A 12,234-nucleotide genomic window follows, 5' to 3' on the forward strand; every position below is an offset into this window, starting at 1 on the left:
TGCTCTTCAAAAGGGGTCGCCCTCCGAACATCACTTCGAGCATCCCACTCCGTAGTAGGCGCGCAAACACCTCCGCCGTTAGTCCCATCACTCTCTTTGGCCAGCCCATTCCGTGGGTCTCGAAGGTCAAATATCTAGACGTCACCCTCGACAGAGGGATGACATTCCGTCCCCATATAAAAACGGTACGCGACCGCGCCGCGTTTATTCTAGGACGACTCTATCCAATGCTTTGTAGTCGAAGCAAACTGTCCCTCCGTAATAAGGTAACTCTCTACAAAACTTGTATACGCCCCGTCATGACGTATGCAAGCGTAGTGTTCGCTCACGCAGCCCGCACCCACTTGAAATCCCTTCAGGTTATTCAATCACGATTCTGCAGGATAGCCGTCGGAGCGCCTTGGTTCCTTAGGAATGTGGATCTCCACGACGACCTGGAGCTCGACTCTTTTAGTAAGTATCTACAGTCGGCATCGCTGCGCCATTTTGAGAAAGCGGCACGACATGAGAACCCTCTCATCGTAGCCGCTGGAAATTACATACCCGACCCAGTAGATCGAATGGTAAACCGTCGACGTCGCCCAAAGCACGTCATTACGGATCCTCCTGATCCATTAACGGTGCTTTTAGGCACCACAAGCACCGGTCACGGTCCTCGTCGAACCCGTCGCTTGCGACGAAGGGCTCGACGAGCGAACTAACCCATAGACACAGCCCACTGAGTTTCTCGCCGGATCTTCTCAGTGGGTCGCGTTTCGGATCCGGTGGTAGATTCTGCGAAGCACTGCTCTTGCTAGGGTCAGTGTTAGCAACTCTCCGGTTGAGCCCCGCGAGCTCACCTACTAACGTAAAAAAAAAAAAAATTGAACGTTTAGTGGGATCTTGTTGAAAAGCTGTACACCCAGCCCCCTAAAAGAGTTGCTTATTTTCTTAATTCGAGCCGCCGGCAACGCAAGCCTATGTTTGTTCCTAGTGTTCACATTGTGCAAATCGCAGACTCTGGGGAATTCTTCAATGTTTTTACGCACGTACAATAAATTTTCAAAAATGTATTGGGACGCTAGAGTTAGAATTTTGATTTCCTTAAACTTGTCCCTCAAGGAATCCCTCGGGTGCATATTATGAATAGCACGAATAGCCCTCTTCTGCAGGATGAAAATCGTTTCGACATCGGCAGCATTGCCCATAGCAAAATGCCATAGGACATAGCACTATGAAAATAACTAAAATAAACCAGGCGTGCCGTATCTTAATTAGTATACGTTCGTATTTTTTTTACCGCAAACGCTGCAGAACTAAGTCTACTCGCTAACTTGCATATGTGAGGACCCCACTGCAGCTTGGAATCAACTGTTATACCAAGAAAAATTGTCGAATCCACAAGCTCCAGTGTCTCTCCACTTACAGTAATATTAGTGTCTACTTGTCTAACATTAGGTGTGGTAAATTTTATACATTTTGTTTTTTTGTTATTTAATAACAGATTATTAACACTAAACCAATGTACCACGCGCAAGATAGCATCTTAATTTCTGTTACATTTGATTTATATTACACGATGTTACTCCTTCATCGCGAAAGTCATTCGTGAATTTGTGCTCAGTACGTTTTTCAATTGAAAAATTGGGTAGGTGCATACAGGATTGGAACGTGGACGTTGTCGCTTTTCTCAACATTGGTATAGCGGGCTTTTTATCCCTAAGGCCGCGATGACTTCAAGTAACTTTAAGCACCGTATTTGCATTTTTCAAAATAGTACTTTATGTTTCAGATATGAATTCGTACGCTTTGAAGGTGGGTGGCGTATTTACATTGTGGACGTCTATTGGGCTCCAGTAACCACTTAATACCAGGTGAGCTGTGAGCTCGTCCACCCATCTGAGCAATAAAAAAAAACGTTTTTTTACGCGACGAATTCATTGTGAAAACTGTTACTGTTGTACCCACTGTTAAACTACATACGATTTATTTTAGTGAATTTCGCATTGAGGATTTTGGTACACACACACACATACGAAAAACGTAAGCTCCTAGTGTAAGGAGCTCCAATTTGTATGCGTATTATATTCATTTTATGCTTGAATAGCTTTCCTCTTGATTACATGTGCGATCCCACGCATCGACGTAAGTCACTTCCAGTTCATCTTAATACACGTTTAAATTATTCCCTCAGATGGAAAATTTAATGGGAGCCCGCGGCTTGAGCTCGGCTGCTTCGTCGAATATTTATAACTTGCACACTTCTACGAAATTGAAAAGTATGATGAATTTAAATAGGATTTATTCGACATATGTTTGTTGTTTCGACTGAATAAATTCTTAAACATCTGATTGCTCCAAGTCGCGGTGAATAAGAATTTTCCGAGAGACGAGATAGTCAGGTAAGATTTTCGAAGTTACTCGAGCCAAATGTCTGTGTTTATGCAAAACTGTTCTGGGCTCCTTTTGTGTTTCGTTCGTAACGTCGCATTCATCATTATTACATGAATATTTTCAGTGGCGGCGCGCCCTGTTTTCCACGTGTGAATTTCAGTGAGTATTTTTTTTCTGCGTCGACGAATATAAAGAACGCTTCAAAAGCACTTATGCAGAAAAACCGGGGTTGCTCTAATTACATTGAAACCAGCGTGAAAAACCCGGCCCCATTCATTGCGAGTAACTATAACACTAGACTCCTCGCTTCGCTCGCCTGCGCTACTAACAAGCGTTCTCATTATACTCATAATATGTATTCTGCTCAATAAATCACCATCGTAAAGGATGAATTTAAAGAGACTCAGTTAGAAATAATAAGGTACTCCAGCGACATTGTCGAATTTAAACTTTGTTTGCTGTCATTGATTAAATATTGATATATCAAAACAATCACAATTTTTTTTTATAAATTAGGACAAATTAAAAAACAGATTTCGTATTTTTTTAATGATAACAATATGATCTGATGGTGCTGAGTTGAAATTAAAATGAATACCTACTGATTAAAAAGAAACAAAATTAAATTTTTAGGCAGCGGCTTGGCTCTGCTCCTGGCATTGCTGAAGTCCATGGGCGACGGTAACCACTCACCATCAGGTGGGCCGTATGCTCGTCTGCCTACAAGGGCAATAAAAAATAAAAAAAAGAACAAAATGTTATTTATGTGTCTTACTTGGTATGCACGACGCACGTTGACGGAAAGGATGATGTCAACTGAAAGTATACAATGACCCTAACAAAATCTCTTGATAAATTACAACTAGCTTAATTTTTTAAGAATTTTTTCTTCTGAATTTACATAGAGCTTAAGAGCAGTCGTTAAAGTTTCTAGCTCGACGAGCAGCGAAAGACTTAAAAAAAGATTTATTTTTCGAAGAAATGTTGTAACCTATTTCGTTAAATGTCTACTTCCTTTTTAAGAGGCTTAACATAAAACGTGTCATCCTAAAAAGTGAAAAAGGATCAGTTAATTGTATCATAATAAATTCTTTGCTCGGAGAAAATGGAAATTTTCAATTAACACAATTTTTAATTTGGTTTTACTCAATAATAAAGAAACGCTTGGATAGAATGAAAACATTAAGTCATTAAAACTAAAGAGAAAAAAACAACTACACTGTGTATTGAAATAATAGTAATGATGGTGTATTGATAAAGAGCTATTAGATACATCCATTAATCATTGGAGACCGCAAATAGGAGTTCGAATCATTTTCATTTCGCACATACGTAGCTAATGCTAGTGACTAAACGTTGATTTCATACTGTTTATTGAGTCGTAATTCGGAATTTTGACCTTCAACGACTGAAAAGTAATTTTATTTTAGTTTAGTTGAAATAAATAAAGTTCAATATTAAAGTTTGTGTTATGGTTTTTCGAAAATTAACACAAATCTTTGTTTTGTTGCAATGAATAAAATAGTATTAAAGTCTTTTACTATATTAAAAGTATTTATTTGACTATATTCATACAAGAAATTGAAAAATAAAGTATAAATCTATATCTATACTCTATACTAATATTATAAAGAGGAAAGATTTGTTTGTTTGTTTGTTTCGAATAGGCTCCGAAACTACTGGACCGATTTGAAAAATTCTTTTTCCATTAGAAGCCGACATTGTCCCTGATGAACATAGGCTACTTTTTTTTATTATTTTTTTATTTTTATTTTTTTGGTTTCATGTGTGTTTTAATGTTTCCGAAGCGAAGCGAGGGCGGGTCGCTAGTAATTAATAAATCTGTAGAAATTATAAAGGGTGGTTAATCTTTAAGTAACATCTTTCAGCAGACCCGCGAGAGGAATATTAAAATAATCATTAATAGGGATGTATGTGTAGGTAGTTATAAAGAAAATATTTTTTTAGACATGCTATTCAAGGTACAAAAAGTAAATTAAGTACACTAGGGGTCCCCCGGTAGTCGAAATTCTACTGTAATTATTTGAAATTATAAGTTTGTACACTATTATGATTCTATTGTCAAAGACGTATAAACTTCTATAATCACAGATTTCGCGAAGACTGCACTTTAGACCGCATATTAATAATAAAAAATATTTAATCTTAATTTTTAGTCTAATTCTCAATTTGACAGTCTATAAGCAAAAAGAAAAGTTTGACAATAAACAAATAGTATGCATGCGTGTTTGTGTCAAATACATGGTTGTGTGTGTAATGTTTCATTGATTTAATGTATTTTTATGCATAATTTAAAAAAATATTAACATTCTGCACTCCTTCTCTATACTCTCTATTAGTGTGGGAAAGGACTACCCAACGCCCAAAAGTGGGCCAACTTTATGTCAAAACTATTTGTACTTGAAAAACTATGCCTTATTTTTTTACGTTGTTTAGTTTATGTATCAACATTTCTTTAAACCTGGCATTGTTTTACAAAAAAATAAATTACTTATTTGATAACATCCCAAAACTGAGTGCCATAGTTTTTAAATTCGCCAATAGGCAAAGGGCTTAGCCCATAAAGCCTTATAGTAAACCTTTAAGCTGCCAAACGAAAGAGTTGTCTGTGACTTGAACAACAAATTAAAAAAAATAGCTAATGGTTATAATTCACAGACTTTAGTTTATTGTTGTTCAATTCAATATTTATGTATTGTAATAATAATTATTACTTAAAACCATGAATTATTTAATATTTTTAGATATTATTGATTCCATTAGTAAAAATCTCAATGGTCTACCATTCTCTATTGTTATTATATATGATTAGAGAGTTTTGGCAGCAACCCGAGTGAAACGTCACTTGAAGTTTTATTTTAATGTTTTTTTAATAGTTTATTGTGATGTATAATATATAAATTGGGTGTTGTTTTATGTATTAAACGTCAATAATCGTTGTTCACGATTATTGAGGCATTGGAATAAAACTGTGGCTAACATAGCAGTGACTGTTTTTTTTTTTTTTCAAGATAAAAGGTCTGCGGAAATTCACGCTCACTCAATGTGCTATTCATCGAGTTGACGTCAAAACTCCCAAAAAGCAATAAAAAGAGATACACCAACTTATTATTGAAAAATATATATATATATAACTACGACAGACTTGGCTGTATAGGCTACGCTCTTTGTCTGCTTATTGGCGAATTTAAAAACAACAACAATATCGTTGCCGGCTTCCGGATTTTCATTTCATTTTATTATTATTATGCGGATATAATAATAATTGAATGTACGTAAGGGCTTATTTCGAGCAACATTAACCACAATTAACTTATTTAATACTGTAAATAATGATGAGAGCGATTATTGATTTGGAAGAAGACAATGAACAACTTAATTTTAGCTGCAGAAAAAAACAGATTTCTCTTAAACCTGGGGGAGAATATAAAAATCGTTTTCTGAATATGAAACGATATTTGTTTGTCTATCAAATTAAGTTAAAACCATAATGACCCGACAACTTTTTTTAGGGGCCCAAACGCCCTAAGAAAATGGGCATTGTCCTTTCATACTCCTCCGTCTGCGCAATTTTCGTAAAAAGGGGTACAAAGTTTTAACTTCACGTATTAATATATAGATAAACGCCTATAAGAAAATTTATACAAAATATTAATTTATCTTAAATTACAATTTAACTTGAAATGGAACATGCTTTGTTATTTAATTAGTTTGAAAACTTTTCAAGTTTCCATAACGAGGTCGATTATATTTACGGACAGCAATGAAAACGAAAGAATCGATCCAACGAAAGCCAATCACGAATGTCGTTTGTCAATCGGCAAACAAAACGCTTAGCGTGTCATAGCACTCTCGATGTCGATACTGCTGAAATGATTCGAGTCACGCGACACAGCGGCCGCAGCCGACACGATGTGGTACCCAAATGTAATCACATGCTCCGATATGGCCTATATTGTGTATTCCACAGGTTGAACAGTCCGAAGTCAATCTATACTTATATACTTAATATTACAAAGAGGAAAGATTTGTTTGTTTGTAATGAAAACGCTCCGAAACTACTGAACCGATTTGAAAAATTATTTCACTGTTTCGAAGCTACATTATTCCCGAGCGACATAGGCTATAAACTTTTTTGAAAAAAAATTGGGATCCTTACTAAAACTCCAATAATGTAACCCAAGGTGTAAAAAAATTACCTAAAATGTTCTTTATATCGCGTGCCCTGCGAAAACTATTAATGATGAATAAAATAATGTACTACGACTTTGTAGAACATATTATTGTTTACAAAAAGTTCCAGGACAGCGTATGTCTAACTATTATAGTTATGCCGCAATAAGTGTTCTTTTATTTAAAAAAAGAAATCAGCGTCAAATTACGTTGAAATTTTGGTTAAAGACCCGAGCGGAGCCGGAGCGGGCCGCTAGTGTAAAAGATAACGCTCCTCGTCTATTGTAAGATAGACGAGGAAAACATTCGCTTGAACATAAAGAATGTTTGTCGAGGAAAAACCTATGATCATTATTCAAACAAAGCTAGTGCTGTATTTTTTGTTCTATATTTGACTGGCTCGTTAATTTCGCGAAGTCAGTTATTGAATTTGCGAATTGGGGTTGATATTATTTGACAAGTATGGAAACTATTCTACCTAGGCTAAAGGTAATGGATAGTAAATATGTACATACATATATTCACAGATTCACCGACAAACCTTACGGATGTGTAAAATATCATTATTATCTTAATTTAAACAGTATTTGGTTAGAGGAGGAGTTTTTTTTTTTCTTTTACATTTTACATTGGTAGATTTAATATCTAAAGCATTAAAACTGTGAGTCAGTCAAGTGGTAGATTCGATTATCGTACATCTATACATTGATCTTGAAATGCGATGATTTATTTATAAAGAAAGAAAAGGAAACCACAAAATATACTCTTCAGTGGTTTTTCATTTCAGTGGAGAAAGTTTCCCGTTTCGCACTAAATGAAATGTCCAAATCCATTCAAGTGGTGGTAATAGAGCGGAACGAAGGAAGGTTTGGCTTACATCGACTCATATCGACAGAGACGTACTTGTCAAGATTCGAATCGAGGGGCGGCGGTAAGGCCGGATATCGATATATTTGAACTGTTTTGCTTTATATCAATTGATGTAATGTAATAGAATTTTGCGATTTGATTTCGATTACTAATTAATAACAACAATTTCAGAAAAGAACGAAAAACGGATGTGTGTTTTGTAAGGTGTTGTTGATGTACCTACACAAAAGTGTACTTTGTGTTTTGCCAGGGAGGCTATATAAAGTAAAGCAATTTTACTATCCGATTTTTTATGCCATATTGCAAAAAAAAACGTAAAATGTACACATAGAAACAAATCGTGCAAATCGATTCTTAACCTTTATCAAACCTTTTGTAGAAAAAAAATGCGCAGTATAGTTTCATAGTGTGAGTCAGTCACGAAAATGGTATGAACTTTGAAAAACGATATTGCACCGTATTCTATTATTTTCAGTTTGGGAACTTAACGGGTTCAATCACGTGAAATTAAATGACAAATACAAGTGTCTATTAGATGTGTTTCATGGCATTTAAGCCGTTTTTGTTTTATTGACTCTTTTTTTTCTACCAAACGCCTCTCTTTACGTATTCTTGTATGTTGGATTGTCCACTATTTGGATGTGTAATTTATAGTTGGCGGCGTAAAATTAATCAATTGTTAAATATTGTCAAACAACCGTCAAAACTTTCGTTAAACCACTTCACTATTTCGTGTAAGAAGTTAATTAATATTTCACTGCATGCGTTTTAATTCATTTTGACGGCCGTCTGGTGTAGTGGTAAGTGACATGGTCACTACACAAGGTGGTCGCGGGTTCGAATCCCGCCAAGGGAAGATATTTTGTATGAATGATATAAAATGTCTTTTCCAGGGTTATGGATGTATATTAAATATATGTATGTGTATAATAAAAATCTTACATTTATTTCCGTTATCTGGTACCTGTAACACAAGTTCTTTACGAACTTACCAAGGGACTAGTTAACGTGGCGTGGTTGTCTTAAAAAAAAAAACACTTTATATCCAGTTCGTTCTAAAACAAAATATTTGTATAGCTTTAAATTACTTTTTTACTGGTAGTAGGACCTGTTGTGAGTCCGCGCGGGTAGGTACCACCGCCCTGCCTATTTCTGCCGTGAAGCAGTAATGCGTTTCGGTTTGAAGGGTGGGGCAGCCGTTGTAACTATACTGAGACCTTACAACTTATATCTCAAGGTGGGTGGCGCATTTACGTTGTAGATGTCTATGGGCTCCAGTAACCACTTAACACCAGGTGGGCTGAGAGCTCGTTCAACCATCTAAGCAATAAAAAAAAAAAAAATTAACGTTTGGTACATACCGAAATAAAAACTTCCTCGGCCTGTTGCAGTATAGCGATTCGTGACCAGGCGAACTTCTGCATCAGCTTGATCCTCGTCGGGTTGTGGACTGTTGCTGACGGGTGCGTTCGGAATAACGTCGGGAAACGAGACCGATCCGACAGCGCTGGCGACGATGCTCCATAGCACAACTAAAAAACAAGACCAGCTTAAATAAAAACAAAACCTTATTGGTGAAGTTTTTTTTTCACGGTAAAGGAATAAATAACATCGTGTAATTAAAATCAAACCCGCAAAATTATAATTTGCGTAATTACTGGTGGTAGGACCTCTTGTGAGTCCGCACGGGTAAGTACCACCGACCTGCTTATTTCTGACGTGAAGCAGTAATGAATGCGTTTCGGTTTGAAGGTTTTTTTGCTTTTTTTGTATGACTGAAGTATGGTGACTGGTGGCCCGGAGGCCTTTCCAGTTTCACCAGGACAGGTGGGCGAGCAAAGGCTCAGCCAGTAGGGGTGGGATTTGCTAACAGCTACCCGAGCGCCTCCGAAGGAGACCTAACAGCTCCAGAGCAGCTGCTTCGCGAATGAATCTACTACCGAATCGGAATCGCGACCCGCTGAGAAGATCCGGCGAGAAACTCAGCGAGCTGATTCATGGGTTAGGTTGCACGGCGAACTCTTTGTCGGGTTCGACGAGTACGGTTACCGAGGTCTCTAAGCCTGCTCCTAGTGTTAGAGTTGAAGGCGTCTAATGCGAAGGTTATTGGATCTGATGGATCAGTAAGGACGTGTCTAGGGCATCGACGGTGACTGGCTCCTGCGTGATCAGGATTCGGGGAGTAGTCAGCGGCGGCAACGATAAGGCGATTATCATGACGCATAGCCTTATCGAAGTACCGTTCTGACGCTGACTTCATGTATTTCTGGATAGATTCGAGACCCAGGTCGTCGTGTAGGTCAACGTTCCTCACGAACCACGGTGCTTCGACGGCTAACCTGCAAAAGCGGGATTGTAGAGATTGGAGGATGTCTACGTGTGTGCGGGCCGCGTGAGCGAACACCACACTCGCGTAAGTCATGACGGGCCTTATGCAAGTTTTGTAAAGTGTCACCTTGTTCCGAAGGGACATTTTACTCCGCTTACAGATCATGGGGTAGAGTCTACCGAGAATAAACGCGTCACGGTCACGGGCTGATTTTATATGCGGGCGGAATGTCATCGATGCATCCAGGGTAACGCCCAGGTACTTGACCTTCCTGGCCCAGGGTATGGGTTGTCTAAAGAGAGTAATCGGGGGTGTCGGTTTGAAGGGCGGGGCAGCCGTTGTAACTATACTGAGACCTTAGAACTGATGTATCAAGGTGGGTAGCACATTTACGTCGTAGTTGTCTATGGGCTCCAGTAACCACTTAACACCATAAGTTTATCTCATCTCATAGATCCTACCACCAGTAAAACTTTATGGGGTTACTATAGGGGTACTTTAGTTAGTGAAACTTTTTGGGGTTGTGGCGGCCACGACCACTCTGCTACGCGTGTAACGACGAAGATTTGAATCATTAATGAAAACTGGCGAACTAAAACAACAAAATGTCCAAAACAATATCTGCATATTATAATGAATTTCTCGCAGTCTAAATATTGCCTGCAGTTAAATATTAGTGGATGCGGGCTATCCGCGTACAGTTTCAAGGGAGCTCGGGAGGCGTCGAGCAGTTGTCTTCTTGCCACATTGCATGTTCATGTAATAATAACTGACTAAAATGATAAATATTTTTTATTACTAGTTTTTTTTTTATTGCCCTTGTAGGCAGACGAGCATACGGCCCACCTGATGGTGTGTGGTTACCGTCGCCCATGGACTTCAGCAATGCCAGGGGTAGAGCCAAGCCGCTGCCTACCGTAAAATTTATTACTACTTACTATTATTATTATATCCTGGATGGGTGGACAAGTTCACGGCCCATCTGGTGTTAAGTGGTAACCGCAGCCCATATATATCTACAACGTAAATACCGCCACTAACCTCAAGACCTGAGTTGTAAGGCAGTAGGTTGTAGGGCATAGGACATATATTTTTGGTTGTAGCTGCCTATACGTGTGAGTACCACCGTCCTCCCCATTTATTCGACACGGCAGTCATGTCTTCCAATGAAGGGGTGGGATAGGCGTTATGCAATTAAATTATGAGACTACGACCTCATGTCTCAATGGCATGTCTCAACGGTTGGCAGAATTCACGTTGTGATATATATAGATTACACTAACGACGTTAAGCAAAGTGGATCATGATTCATGAGTTCCTTTAATATAACGTACACAATAAATAAATGAAATGATGATCATGATTTTCTTTAAGCAGTAGGTATACAATGCAGTATACGTTTTAGCATAGTATATGTCTTAATTTTGGTACAAAACTATAAATAAATTATACTTAAGGTCTTAAGACCGTTAGACGTTAGAATAGGGGGGGTTCAGATAACGAACTTGAGATATGCCGACGACACCACACTTCTTGCTTCATCTGAGGCGGAGATGAAGGAGCTTCTGGACAGATTAGAGGCTATAAGCCTAAACATGGGACTAGCAATTAACAAAAGCAAGACCAAGCTGCTAGTCGTAGACCGCTTCTCATCCACTCAGCGTACGGACCTTTTGGCAGAATACGAGGCCGTGGACCAGTTTGTCTACCTTGGTTCTGTGATCACGGATAAGGGGAGCTGTGAGCCTGAAATATGCCGACGAATTGGAATGGCTAAAACAGCTATGACGCAGTTGAGCAAAGTTTGGAAAGATCGTAATATTTCGAATAGGACCAAAATACATCTTGTGCACTCACTGGTCTTTCCAATCGCTCTCTATGGAGCAGAAACATGGACCATAAAAGCAGCTGACCGAAACAGAGTTGATGCTTTTGAAATGTGGTGCTGGCGCCGCCTATTAAGGATTCCATGGACAGCTCACCGCACGAACATCTCGGTCCTACATCAGCTTAAAATGGAGAACGCTCAACGCCTGTCTGCCACCTGTCTGCAACACATAATGCGCTACTTTGGCCACGTTGCCCGCAGAGGTGTAGACAACTTGGAACGTCTGATGGTCACTGGGAAAGTAGAAGGAAAACGTCCTAGAGGCCGGAGCCCCAAACGTTGGTCCGACCAGATCTCCGAGCAAACCAGCGGACCACTTAGCGCTGCACTACACCAGGCAACTGACCGGAACCGATGGAGGCTGACAGTAGACAAGCTAAAACGGAGTCACGATCCTCAGCAATGAGGGAGCGATGGAGAAGAAGAAGGTCTTAATATTTATCAACAACCCTTGTAACCCATTTGAAAATCATAAGCAATTCAAACACGTGTCTTGTTACCAGATTGACTTCGTTATTGAAATTTCCCTGTCGCACGACAATGATATTCAATTGCTTGTTAAGATCGGATTGCGCAAAAC

The 12,234-nt window shown here is 38.7% G+C and overlaps 1 protein-coding gene and 1 long non-coding RNA gene across 3 annotated transcripts in view; one reads left to right on the forward strand and one right to left on the reverse strand.

Annotated features, from left to right (window-relative positions):
- Positions 1 to 12,234, reverse strand: part of GABA-B-R1 (gamma-aminobutyric acid type B receptor subunit 1) — a 195,993-nt gene that overhangs the window by 42,316 nt on the left and 141,443 nt on the right. For both annotated transcript variants that reach the window (XM_028180018.2, XM_089732701.1), the window contains exon 4: positions 8,799 to 8,969. In XM_028180018.2, coding sequence (XP_028035819.2) covers positions 8,799 to 8,969 — 171 coding nt within the window. The remainder of the gene's footprint in view (positions 1 to 8,798; positions 8,970 to 12,234) is intronic.
- On the forward strand, positions 7,344 to 9,008 carry LOC149501446 (uncharacterized). Its single transcript, XR_016324153.1, has 2 exons — positions 7,344 to 7,498; positions 8,829 to 9,008. It is a non-coding gene; the product is annotated as an uncharacterized LOC149501446 (long non-coding RNA).

Source organism: Bombyx mandarina, chromosome 15 (genome assembly GCF_030267445.1).
Source record: "Bombyx mandarina strain Sakado chromosome 15, ASM3026744v2".
Taxonomy (NCBI): Eukaryota; Metazoa; Arthropoda; class Insecta; order Lepidoptera; family Bombycidae; genus Bombyx; species Bombyx mandarina.